Source organism: Oryctolagus cuniculus, chromosome 7 (assembly GCF_964237555.1).
Source record: "Oryctolagus cuniculus chromosome 7, mOryCun1.1, whole genome shotgun sequence".
NCBI lineage: Eukaryota > Metazoa > Chordata > Mammalia > Lagomorpha > Leporidae > Oryctolagus > Oryctolagus cuniculus.
Genome location: NC_091438.1, coordinates 55,443,309 through 55,456,939, shown reverse-complemented (window position 1 = coordinate 55,456,939; position 13,631 = coordinate 55,443,309). Strand labels below are relative to the sequence as shown.

At 33.5% G+C, this 13,631-nt stretch overlaps 1 protein-coding gene across 6 annotated transcripts in view; it reads left to right on the top strand.

Moving 5' to 3' along the window:
- Positions 1-13,631, top strand: part of SYCP1 (synaptonemal complex protein 1) — a 113,535-nt gene that overhangs the window by 51,533 nt on the left and 48,371 nt on the right. For all 6 annotated transcript variants that reach the window (XM_051856138.2, XM_051856136.2, XM_008264617.4 and 3 more), the window contains exons 17-24: positions 1,326-1,430; positions 2,169-2,272; positions 3,665-3,782; positions 4,898-4,968; positions 7,985-8,066; positions 8,641-8,703; positions 10,368-10,430; positions 10,586-10,648. In XM_051856138.2, coding sequence (XP_051712098.1) covers positions 1,326-1,430; positions 2,169-2,272; positions 3,665-3,782; positions 4,898-4,968; positions 7,985-8,066; positions 8,641-8,703; positions 10,368-10,430; positions 10,586-10,648 — 669 coding nt within the window. The remainder of the gene's footprint in view (positions 1-1,325; positions 1,431-2,168; positions 2,273-3,664; positions 3,783-4,897; positions 4,969-7,984; positions 8,067-8,640; positions 8,704-10,367; positions 10,431-10,585; positions 10,649-13,631) is intronic.

The window sequence follows — 13,631 nt, the reverse complement described above, 5'->3', positions numbered from 1 at the left end:
AAAAATTTTATATTTCTTGTTCCAGTGCTCTGCCCATTAAATAGTCTGTCATTATATTTAGTCTTTTAAATAATGACATTTTCTGTTTCTAAAGAATTTTAGCCAAGAAGGAGCTCATAGTTTTTTGTTTTTTGTTTTTTTTTTTTAAGATTTATTTTATTTATTTGAAAGAGTTACAGAGAGAGGTAGAGACAAGGACAGAGGTCTTCCATCCGCTGGTTCATTCCCCAGATGGCCGCAACGGCTGGAGCTGCGCTGATCTGAAGCCAGGGGCCAGGAGCTTCCTCCAGGTCTTCCACATGGGTGCAGGGGCCCAAGAACTTGGGCCATCTTCCACTGCTATCCCAGGCTATAGCAGAGAGCTGGGTCCGAAGAGGAGCAGCCGGGACTAGAACCAGCACCCATATAGGATCCTGGTGCTTCAGGCCAGGGCCTTAACCTGCTATGCCACAGCGCCGGCCCTAACTCACAGTTCTTTTTTTTTTTTATTTTTTTTTAAAGAGTGAAATTATTTATTTTTCAAGATTTGTTTTTATTTGAAACTTAGAGTACAGAGAGTTCTGAAGGAGAGACACACAGAGAGATATATATTTCATCCATTGGTTTACAGCCCCAAATGGCTGCATTGGTTGGTGCTTGGCCAGGTGGAAGTCAGGAGTTTCATCTGGGTTTGCCTCGTGGATGGCAGGGGCTCAAGAACTTGGGCCATCTTCTACTGCTTTCCCAGGCCATAGCAGAGAGCTGGATCAGAAGTGGTGCAGCCAGAACATAAACTAGTGCTCATGTAGGATGCTGGTACTGCAGGCTGCTGCTTAACCCATTGATCCACAGTGCCAGCCCCTCCAAAATATTTTTCAAAATATTAAAAATATTGAAACGCAGAGTGACAAAGGAGACAGAGAAACACACACACACACACACACACACACACACAGAGAGAGAGAGAGGAGAGAAAGAAGAGAGATGTCTTTCATCTGTTGGATCTGTTGATTTACTTTCTAAATGGCCACAACAGCTGGGACTGGGCCAAGCTAAAGCCAGGAACCAGGAATACCATATGGGTGGTAGGAACCCAAATACTTGAGCCATCATCTGCTGCCTTTCCCGGCACATTATCAGGAAGCTGGATTGGCACAGAGTAGGTGGAACTTGAACCACACAGGCAATCTCATATGGGTTTTGAGTATCCCAAGGGATAGCTAATCTGCTGTGCCACAACACCTGCCTCAGCTAATAGTTCTTTCCACAACTCTTTTTTGGATAGTTTAATTAATTTGAATATGTATGTGATTTGACTCTCATGATATGTTAATATTTTTAAATAGGCTGAAAACCAAAAGCTTTTAGATGAAAAGAAACAGTTTGAGAAGATTGCTGAAGAATTAAAAGGAGCAGAAAAAGAACTAACTGGTCTTCTCCAGACCAAAGAGGTTTATGGATAAAGTTTTTTCAAATATTTTATTAATAGAATATAGATTTTAAAAAGATTATGGTATAACTAGTTGCTTTGTGAAATATTTCTTCACAAAATTCCTTTCCAAAGGATATGTTCTTTTTACATTTAATATGCTAATAAATGGTTTTAAGATACATCTGGAAAAGCTTCACACTGTAATGTGGAAAAAAAGTCAGCATTTAAGGTATCAGGCTATGCATAATGCTATGGTTTATAACAATTACATTTATTATTATCTTGAATATTTCTTAATTGGTACATTTAAAATTTAACCTTTATTAAATTAGGATCTTAGTTTTTAATGTTTTTTATAATGCACATGTTCTAGTTTTAAAATATGTTTACAGTCCATAAAAATTTTACATTGTAACTCTCTCTTTATCATAGTAAAGATATCTTAGTTTTTTAAGTAACTGATTTTACAAATTAATACATTTCTATTTAGTAATATAAAAGTTTAATTGAAATTAATTATTTTATAGAATAAAATTGATAAAATGTGGTATAGTATATTTATATTTATATTGAGGTTGCCATTACTTATTGTTTGAAAATTATGATTGTTGCATTAAATATACTTAAGCTGGAAATATTAACATATTCCTGCCAAAATTTTTGCCAAATATTTAATTTAATGACATAGAGTGACCATACCTTTTATATGAGAAAATTACAAAAATGCCTTCTATTATAATGCACATTTATTTTACAGAAAAAAGTACATGATTTGGAAATTAAATTAACTGCCATTGAGACAAGCGAGCAGCATTATTTAAAACAGGTTAACGATATGAAAACTGAGCTTGAAAATGAGAAGTATGTTTTCCATTCATCTATAAACAGTTTATATATTCTAGTTATAAGATTTATGGTAACAAATAATAAATTAATGAATTCTGTTCAATATCTATTTAACTGGATTTGAAATTGTATTCCCAATTGAAGATCAAAATAATTTACCAATTTCATGGCTAAGAGAAGTACATTATCTATGGTATAAAGGAATATCTAACAAAGCTGAGAACTACTTTAGAATATCATTGTATTACTTTTTTGGGAGATGTTTAGTTCCTCATAAAAATAAGCAATTATAGTTGTAAATAGTTATTTTGGTTGTTTTGCTAAATAATTTCATAGGTTTGTGTTGCTAAAATGTCAATATACAAATTCATTTTTATATTGTTCAACTAAAATAATTGATTTCATTTCCCCAGTAAGTTTAAAGAGAAAGTGGGGGAAAATAATTATTGTGTTATTTCTCACAGAGAAGTAAATTTAAGTATCCAGTCCTAGTGGTGAGCATGAGTTTTCCCTTTTGACTGCTTCTCAGCACTAGATAAAAATGAGAAGTAAACAGTTTATGAAACATCCTTTCCCCTTCCCCTTTAGTCCTGTTCTCTGCTTCTGGTGACCTTTCATCATTCCTTTTTAGGGCCCTGAGTAAAATTCTTGCATTAACCAAAGTTCAAAATTTCATTTAATAAATGGATTTGTTAATTATTTATTCTTAAGTGTAAATTTATATTATCTTTGGTATATTTGCTTTTTCTACCTTTCATTGCTTATTGAAAAAAATTATTTCTTCATTAATGAAATTTCCAGTGTTATTAAATAGGAGAAGATACTGAGTGTTCCTGAAATCACTTATAGAGCTGCTCATTCCCTTAGTTTCACTTGAAATTGGTTCTGGGTAATAACCATTAACAACAGTAATCCCATCCAGAACATTTGAGGTCTTGTAAGAGCAACTTAGATGTTGTGCTCAAAGGTTAAACTTAACTTCGTTTATTTTAAGGAAAATAATTTAATTAAAAATAGCTTAGATTTCATGTTCTACTTTAATCAAATTATTAGAAGTTTAAAATAGTTTTCTAAGAGTCTACTAGAGAGAAGATCATATGAAATTCAAAATTTGTGAAAAGATATGAAGGGATGAGAGTGTGGGGAATATTCAAAGAAATAAATTGAATAGTATGTATGGCATTTTGAAAACTTATAGAAAAATTTCACATGTGTACAAAGTAGAATTAATATTGTGAGTAATCAGCATAAGCCTTTTGCCCAGCCTCTGGAATTGTTAACTAATGGTCAATCATGTTTCACTTATATCTCCAGCCCTTCTTTCCTTTACCTAAGATTATTTTGGATTAAATTCTATATCATATCATTTCATAAGTAAATATTTTGATATGGCCTTTTTAAAAACAGGCTTAAGAATACTGAATTAACTGCAAACTGCAATAAACTTTCACTAGAGAACAAAGAACTTGCACAAGAAACAAGGGATATGGCTTTAGAACTCAAGAAACAGCAAGAAGATATTAATGTGAGTTGAAGAAGAAAATATTAGGGTTAAAATTAGGATTAGAATAAATGACTTCTGAAGATTCTTGCACCTTTGAAAGTCTAATTGTCTTAGAACTGACATTGTGTTTTAGAAGAAAAATATGGAGGCCAATGTTGTGGCACAGCAGGTAAAGCTGCTTCCTACAATGCCAGCATCCCATGTTATAAACATAGGTTTGTGTCATGGCTGCTCCACTTCTGATCCAGCTCCCTGCTAATGGCTTGGGAAAGCAGCGAAGGATGGTCCAAGTGTTTGGGTCCCAGCCACCCATGTGGGAGAACCTGGCTTTTGGCCTGGCTCAGCCCTGCCTTTTGCGGCCACTTGGGGGAGTGAACCAGCCAGTGAAGATCTCTTTCTGTTTCTCCCTCTCTCTCTGTAACTGATTTTCAAATAAATCATCAAAAAAAAAAAAAAAAAAAAAAAAAGAAGAAAAATATGTATCTTGGTCTTAGATGGATAGTAGACAACAGAATAAAGACACTAATCACAGATAAAGTTAATGTAATTTAAGCATCAAGATTTTTATAAAGTGTTTAATTGACAAGTATTACTGAGTAATTCATGTAAAACTTTGTGGAGGATACAGTGATGAGTAAAATATCCTTTCAGAGTTTATGGCTTAATAGAAAACATAGTAAATATTTAAATTACTTGACCAAAATATTATATCATACTAGTTAATGGGACAAACTGTTATTGGAGCACGCAGGATGACTTTTGCCTTGATGAAAGGGAAGGCTTCAGAGAAAATACAGCATTGAATTTGGCTCTAAAGATTAGTTATATGAGTTCAGTAGATTTCAGTGAATGGAAGCATTCCTTGAAGTCACAACAATATGAGCAAAAGATACAAGCCTCAAAGTTATCACTGGAAAACAGTAAAAGATTTGTTTTGTTGCCTGTTACATAGAAATTGTTAAGAGAATAACTAAAGTAAGGCTGGAAAAGTAATGTGAAACTGTGCAAGTTAAACAGCACATTTTTTCTTTACTAGAACTAAATTCTTTTGTACTGACAGATAAAATGTCTTAAATATTAGTTTCCACTTAATTTTTACTGAAACAAAATAATTAATATAAACATTATTTCTTTAGAATAGCAAAAAACAAGAAGAAAGGATGTTGAAACAAATAGAAAATCTGAAAGAAACAGAAACACAACTAAGGCAAGACTAATTTTTTTTTTAATTTGGTCAAAAGATTACGTCTTTTTTTCTATTATTTTGTTTTAGTTAATTTAAAGTCAACATGTTGACTATCATGTAAAGTAAAAAAAATAGACTTAATGGTTTAGAATTCTGCTTAAAAGTAAAATTATAATAACTATTTTATACTTAATGTTTATACTGTGCAGTTAAACAGAAGTTAAAGTATCATGAACTTTCTACTTCTTTAATTTCTTTACTTAAGAAAGTATACTAATCATATTCCAGAAAATTTAAAAGAGAGATGTAGAAAAACTTAATTCTAGTTACTTAAACTTCTATAATACTGTTGCAAAACTTATACCCCATCTATATTTTAAAGAATATGTTGGCTCTTGCTTGTAATCACTGGCACATAATTTTGTGACTCTTCCATTTAATATTATTTTAAGCATTATCCATTTTTCTAAATCTGTTTACAATTTATATATTAATGCTTTTATCCCAGTCAATCCAGTGGCTGTCAAAACTATTTATTTTAATCATTTTTACTTTGCATACTTTTACTTCCTGGTTTTAGACTATTATAAATTATACTATAGTAAACATCTTGGCATATCTAGATGTTTTTCTTATATTGAATCTGATAAGACAACTTAAAGCAATAGAATATATTAGATCATAGCAGTAGTGATTTCAATGACTTGGTAATCAAATGATTGTAAACCATGCAATACAACAAATATTGCATTACAACACTGGTTCCAAATGTTTTAATTGATATTTTGATTATTATCAATAGTTTTTTGATAATTTAAAAGATAAAAATATTTCCATTGCTTTTGTGGTTTGTAAATTTTTATATTTTGGATAAGCTGTAGAATTTTTCATATTTTTTAGATTTATTTTAAGGATTGTCTGTTTAATATGTGCTGTCTACTTATCTTTTGAAATCTTTTTTTCCTTTTTGATTTGTTTATGCTTTAAAAATGTATTATTAACAGCATTTATTTCCCCTAACTTGTTGTTTTTTTTCAGTGTTGGGGAATTTTTTGATATATGGAAATATAAAATTTTGAAGGAATTATCTTTCCTTGTGTGATTTTATAATTGCTTTTATACTTAGAAATTTTGGCATGCTTAAAATCAAATGGTAATCTTTTCTTTAGTTCTTTTAAAAATTTATGTATTGATATTTGGTCTCTCTCTTTTTAAATATTAAAAATATTTTAAGTCATCAGTTTACTTCTGAATTTATGAGAGTGTTTCTATGCAATTTCTATTTTTATTATTTTTAAAATAATCTTTTTATATTTTAAGTTTCCTGATAGTTCAGTTTTGGTTTCTTATACTTAAAGAAAGTGGTTGTTAAAACTTCTTATTTGGGGGCTGCCGCTGTGGCATACAATCTGGTTAAGCCTCTGCCTGCAGTGCCAGTATCACATATTGGCATTGGTTTGAGTCCCGGCTGCTCCTCTTCCAATCCAGCTCTCTGCTATGGCCTGAGAAAGCAGTGGAAGATGGCCCAAATACTTGGGCCCCTGTACCTATGTGGGAGATCTGAAAGAAGCTCCTGGCTCCTGGCTGTGTTTTGGCCCAGCCCTGGCCCAGCCATAGCCTTTGTAGCCAATTGAGGAGTGAACCCGCGGATGGAAAATCAATCTCTTTCTCTCTGTCTCTATCTCTCTTTCTCTCTCCTCCCTTCTCTCTCTGTATTTCTGACTTTCGAATAAATAAATCTTTAAAAACCCACTTCTTATTTTAAATAATGTGAGCTCTTTTTTAGACCTGATACACCTCTTTTATTTGATTGTTTGAGGGTTATATGAAGTCATGTGAATAAAGTGCTGGGCACAGTACCTGGCACTTAGCACTTAATAATTGTTAGTTTGTTACTATATTTCAGACTTGGAAATTCACCTTTTATTCTGCCTCTAGTGAATCATTTTGTCCCTTTTGCTCAATTTTCTTTTTCAAAAGTTATTGTTATTTACAGATTGAATCTCTGTGATTAAGCCACTATACAATGTGGAGATAAAATGAGAACACACCTTTTAGGGAGAGACTCCTTTTTATTTAGGATAATTTACATTATTTGGATTATATCTTATTTACATACCTTTCAACTCTGTGGATTTATAGAACTCTTAATACAAATATATTTAAGAATAATAAGAATCTACTGATTACAAATTTAATACTCAGTTAAAGAATAAATGTCCTAGATTTTCACAAGGCCAGTTTTTCCTCATAGGGAATACTGTGACAACAGGGAGAATATAATTAGGAAAGTAGTTTCATAACACCTGAGAAAAAGCAACATTATTTTCACATGCAACAGACATGTTTTCAATTAAATTATTTTCAAAAGGATAATACATCCATTTGGTACAAAATTTAGAGGGACAAAGGAGCTCATGGGGAAACAGAAGTATCTTTTTTACCCTTTGACTTTTTGCTGTCTAACTTCCCTACCCAGAGGGAAGTTTTATGCTTCTAGAGATACTCTATGCATATACGATGATATACGTGTATGCAAATATTCCGGTCACGTAGATTTTCATTAAAATCACTTGTATTTTTGTTCATAATTTACTTTTGCAAAATTATGAATATGCCTTAGAATAAATAATGACTGGTTTCTGACTAAGAAAGCATTAAAATTAAACCTTGACTTAATATGGGGTACCTCAAAATATTCATAGAAAAATGGGATAAAAGAAGTTTATTTTGGTGAAGAAAATTTGAAAGTCATTCAGTGTTTTTCATAATATGCATTTTCATGAGTTTTCTGAAGACTCTTATAAGTGTTTCTAAGAATTTTTAATAGAAAAATTAAGAAGCCAGATTTATTTTAAAACATTGTATAAATTAAAGATAAAGGTGAAAATATGCCTTTTGATAGTAATGCTTATAAAATTAGCAAATAAAAATAAAAAGTAAATCAACAAAAAATGCCACCATTTTAGAAGTATCAGAAAGGAAATAGAATGAAAATATAATTTTAATTGTAATGTCACTTTTCATTTCCTTTCAGAAATGAAATGGAATCTCTGAGAGAGGAGCTAAAACAGAAAGGAGATGAAGTTAAATGTAAACTGGATAAGAGTGAAGAAATTGTATGTTATATTTATTAATAGGTTATATGGAAAAATTTTAAAGCACAGAAGCAGCATCATGTCTTTAAAAAGTATACTATTGTATCAACAGTGAACTAAGGACTGTCACTAAAAATATAGGCAAATTTGTATTATTTTGCTTACATATAAAATTTAGATTATTTTATATCGAAGAAACAGTGACATAATTCTGAATTTCTTTTCATGAATTCTCCATATTTAATGTTTATATACTTTTATGTAAATAAGACTCATACTTTGTTAATGTGGAATATACTGATGAGGTGATGAATAAGTTTGTGTTGTGCTTTCGTAAATATGAGTTCAACAAGTTGAAAACTCTTTTAAGGGAAGAGTATTATAATTTCTGAAATGATCAAATCAGCTAGGTAGCATGTCTGTCACTTTACATACAAAAGTAATTTCCTTTTTTAAAAAAATACCAAAATAAATTGGGAGAGCTGATAACTATTTTTGTAGAACTGTGACTAAGTTTTATAATTCTATATCTAAGATATACCTACAGAAGAAAATAGAAATTCTATTAACATTTTTAATCTGCTATATTTTTTAGGCTCGAAGCATTGAATGTGAAGTTTTAAAAAAAGATAAACAGATGAAGATATTAGAAAACAAGGTATTACCAAATTGCAAAAAGTTATGTTTGAGAATAGAGATTTTTTAACACTACTTGTATGATTGGATTCTTTAGGGCCTACCTTTACACTGTCCTGTATACAGAGATTTCAGTTCTCCTGTGGAGGTTTTGTGAAATAATACAGTACTTTCATTGCATTTTTTTTCTTGAGAAACTTTGGATTCACAGGTTTTACATAGTGATTCAGATGTTCATTTAATTCCTCCTTAATAATCTCTTCCATTCCCCCAAATACACTAAGCAGCTATAATTATATATATACTTGAGTTGCAGGATGTTTTTAGAAATCATTGTTAGGTATCTGTAATCAACAGAGCTACAGAAAGCTTTCTGCTCTTTTTATGTGAAGTGTTTTTATTATCTGAGTATTCTCATCCCTATTCACTTTTCCATTCTCTAAACCTAACTACACAATTGCCATAATCTTGACCTTTTGTATAGTGGACGGTACTCCCGAGAGTATAGTTAACCTTCTGAAGTTCTGAACTCTAGTAGTCAACACTATTTTCTGCTATCTCAAATTTCATTTCTTTCTTTTTTTTTAAGATTTATTTATTTATTTGAAAGGCAGAGTTACATATAGGCAGAGAGAGAGAGAGAGAGAGAAAGGGCTTCCATCTGCTGATTGACTCCCCTGATGGCTGCAACAGCCGGAGGTGCACTGATCCAAAGCCAGGAACCAGGAGCTGCTTCTGAGTCTGCCACGTGTGTGCAGGGGCCCAAGGACTTGGGCCATCTTCCACTGCTTTCCCAGGCCAAAGCAGAGAGCTGGATTAGAAGTAAAGCAGCTAGGACTAGAACCGGTGCCCATATGGAATGCTGGCGCCATAGGCAGAAGCTTAGCTTAGCCACAGTGCCGGCCCTTTCATTATATTTTTAAAGATTCATTTATTCAAAAAGCAGAGTGATACAGAGAGGGAGAGACAGATACTGAGAGAGATATCTTCATCTGTTCACTTCCCAAATCCTGCAGCAGCGAAGGGTAGCCCAGGTCAAAGCCAAAAAGTCAGAAAACTTCATCTGGGTCTCCCATGTGGGTAGCAGGAACCCAGGTACTTGAGCCATTGTCCACTGCCTCCAGGTTCATTAGCAGGAAGCCTGATTAGAAATGCAGCTGGAAAACAAACCAGGCACACTGATAAGGGATGTCTGTGTCCTAGGTGGTAGCTTAATTTGTTGCACCACAATGCCTGCCCCTCTCACTTTTGTACAGCTTTTCTTCCTTTTGAACTTTCAAGAGACCATTTATGGGCGTGGGCCATATACAGATTTGTATGAATAAATAACTTGTAAATAGCAGCGCCACACTCCATTTGGTTTCAGAATATCGGTTGACTATGACTGTATATGGGGTTATAAGAAAAATATTTAACAGTATTTTATGCTAATGAGAAAGATTTAAACATTTTTCCATTGAGTGTTATATTTACTCTGGTAGAAATTAGAATAATGTACATATCTGTGATATTTTAGGACACCTTAGGAATCTGTTCTGCCTTTATGTTACTTACTAAATATTTCTTGGGCTAATATCTCTTAATCTGGTTCTGCATGCAGACCCAGATGATGTGGTATCATAAAGTGATCACAAAAAATACAAAATGAGATACTGAAAATAAGTATAATTTCTCATAATTTTCTAGTGTAACAATTTAAGGAAACAAGTTGAAAACAAAAGCAAGTATATTGAAGAACTTCAGCAGGAGGTATGTATCATAAATATTTTCAAAATAAAACTAAGATTTTCATTATAGTTTTATAGAATATGCTTCTCTTTAATAATTTAAGTCTAAGTTAGAGGCAATATAAATTTGAATTGCTTTATTACTGAATATAATTATTTATTTTTGACATTTAACAGAATAAAATGTGGAAAAAGAAAAGTACAGCAGAAGGCAAGCAATTGAATGTTTATGAAATAAAGGTATTTAGCACCTTTATTTTTGTTTTTAATTGCTAGTAAATAGATGAGAATTAAGAAATTTTATATCATTTATACTATAGCACTTTTAAGAATTATCTTTCTGGGCTAGCACCTCAGCTCAATAGGCTAATCCTCCGCCTGCGGCGCCAGTACTCCTGGTTCTAGTCCCGGTTGGGGCGCCGGATTCTGTCCCGGTTGCCCCTCTTCCAGTCCAGCTCTCTGCTGTGGCCCGGGAGTGCAGTGGAGGATGGCCCAGATCCTTGGGCCCTGCACCTGCATGGGAGACCAGGAGAAGCACCTGGCTCCTGGCTTCGGATCAGCGGCCATTGGAGGGTGAACCAATGGTAAAGGAAGACCTTTCTCTCTGTCTCTCTCTCTTACTGTCCACTCTGCCTGTCAAAAAAAAAAAAAAAAAAAAAAAGAATTATCTTTCTGATTGAGGAGATCAGTCTTATTATTGTACTGGAGTGCTTCCCTGTGTTGTAGCTAGGTTAGAATCATCTGAGCTGCTTAAAAATATATGTGTGTACGTTATGTGTATGCTATATGTGTTACTTGCTCATGTTCATATTATTTACCCATACATTGAAAAGTGAGCTTGAGTAAGTTTGTGGTAGATCCTTGTAATCTACATTTTTTAAAAGCTCCAAATGTGATTTTCCTACAGCACAAGGTATTTGAGAACCATTAGAAAACAAATTAGTTTATAGAAAACAAATTAAAGTTGTCAGTTAGTTGTGGTATTATTTAGTTTTCTCATTTCTTCAGTTTTGTTAAGTGTTATTCTGAGTTTCATTTTCTAAGTTTCAAAATAGTTTCCAGTATAAATAGTAATGTCCTGTTTTCAATCCTGATATTGATTATTCACACCTTCTCTAGTGTGTGTATTTTTTTTTTAAAATAAGATTTACTTATTTTTTTTGAAAGGCAGAGATTTAGAGAGAGAGAGGGAGAGTGAGATCTTCCATCTGCTGGTTCACTCCCCAGTTGGCTGCAGTGGCCAGGGCTGGGCTGGCAGAAGCCAGGAGCCATGAGCTTTATCCAGGTCCACCATGTGGGTGCAGGGGCCCAAGTATTTGGACTATTTTCCACTGTTTTCCCAGGCCATTAGCAGGGAGCTGGATCAAAGGTGGTACAGCCAGAACTTGAACCAGTGCCCAAGTGGGATGCCGATATTGCAGGCTGGGGCTTAACCTTCTGTTCCACAGCACTGGTCCCTTGTTTTTTTCTTGATCAGTGTTACCAGGAATTTGTCAATTTTGAAAAAATTTTTTTATCTTCTCTGTTGGGTATTTGTTTTTATTTCATTAACTTCTGCTCTCTATTATTTCCTTCTACTATTATTTTTCTTTATGTTTTTGTCTATCTTGAGATAGATTCTTTAATCAGTAATGTTCAGTCTAAGGTACCCATTTTAAACTTATAAATATCCCTATAAGCATTGCTGTAACTATATCCTTTAGGTTTTGATAGAGTGAGTTATTTTTTTTAAAGATTTATTTTATTTATTTGAAAGACAGTTACAGAGAGAGGTAGAGACAGAGAGAGAGAGAGGTCTTCCATACGCTGGTTCATTCCCCAGATGGCTGCAATGGCCAGAACTGCACCGATCAGAAGCCAGGAGCCAGGAGCTTCTTCCAGGTCTCCCATGTGGGTGCAGGGGTCCAAGGACTTGGGCCATCTTCTACTGCTTTCCCAGGCCATAGCAGAGAGCTGGATTGGAAGAGGAGCAGCCGGGACTAGAACCTGGTGCCCATATGGAATGCTGGCGCTTCAGGCCAGGGCTTTAACACACTGTACCACAGCGCCGGCCCCGATAGAGAGTGAGTTATTATTGTTTGGTTCAAAATTTTCCTGTATCTCTTAGTTTCTGAATTGAATGGGATACACTGTGTGTGTGTGTGTGTGTGTGTGTGTGTGTGTTTAAAGATTTATTTATTTACTTGAAAGTCAGACACAGAGAGAGAAGAGGTAGAGAGAGAGAGGTCTTCCATCCGCTGGTTCACTCCCCAATTGGCTGCAATGGCTGGAGCTGCGCCAATCCGAAGCCAGGAGCCAGGAGCTTCTTCTGGGTCTTCCATGTGCGTGTAGGGACCCAAGGACTTTGGCCATCTGCTGCTGCTTTCCTAGGTGCATTACCAGGGAGCTGGATATGAAGTGGAGCAGCCGGAACTTGAACTGGCATCCATATAGGACTGCAAAGAGAGGCTTAACCCCTATGCCACAGTGCTGGCCCCAGAAAATATTCTCAAGTACTGAGAATTTAACTATGAACCTTGATAGTACTCCTCAGTGTACTTATCTTTTAAGAATATTGGAAAAATAAGTTTTTTAGGTCAAAAAGTGAGGAAAACATACTTTTCAAAAACACTCAGACTATTTAACAAAATGATCATGTATATGGTCGTAAAATTTAAGAGATTGAAATCACATAGAGTATATTTTCTAACACAATTATATTGTCTAGAAATTTTAGCATATATTTTATCAGTCTAAAGTTAATATCTTTACTATGAACATCATTACAGCAATATAGTTGAGAAAAGTTAAAATACATTATGAGTAGATTAACCATTCCAATCTCAATAAGAAATAATTATAAAATCCTGGTAATGAAATTGAATCAGTGATTTAAAATCTGATGACTAAGCAAACTTCAGACTCAGATAATTCTAGAAAGGAGTTTTTTATGTAGACAATCTGTAAGAATCTATACATGAATTAAAAGTTACTAGATGTGTTTAGTAAGGTTGTTAAATAGTCATACAAAAATCATTACTAGTCTTAAACATCTCTAGTAAGCTCTCTGAAAATGTGATTTTTATACAGCATACACCATTTATGTGAAAATGAAAATACTAGTTTTCTTCCAAATTGATCTATGTATTCAATTAAAATTTCATCAGCACTTTTTATAGGACCTGACAAGCTGATTCTAAAATTTATATGTAAGAGCACAGGGCAAAAAATAATCTTTAACAGC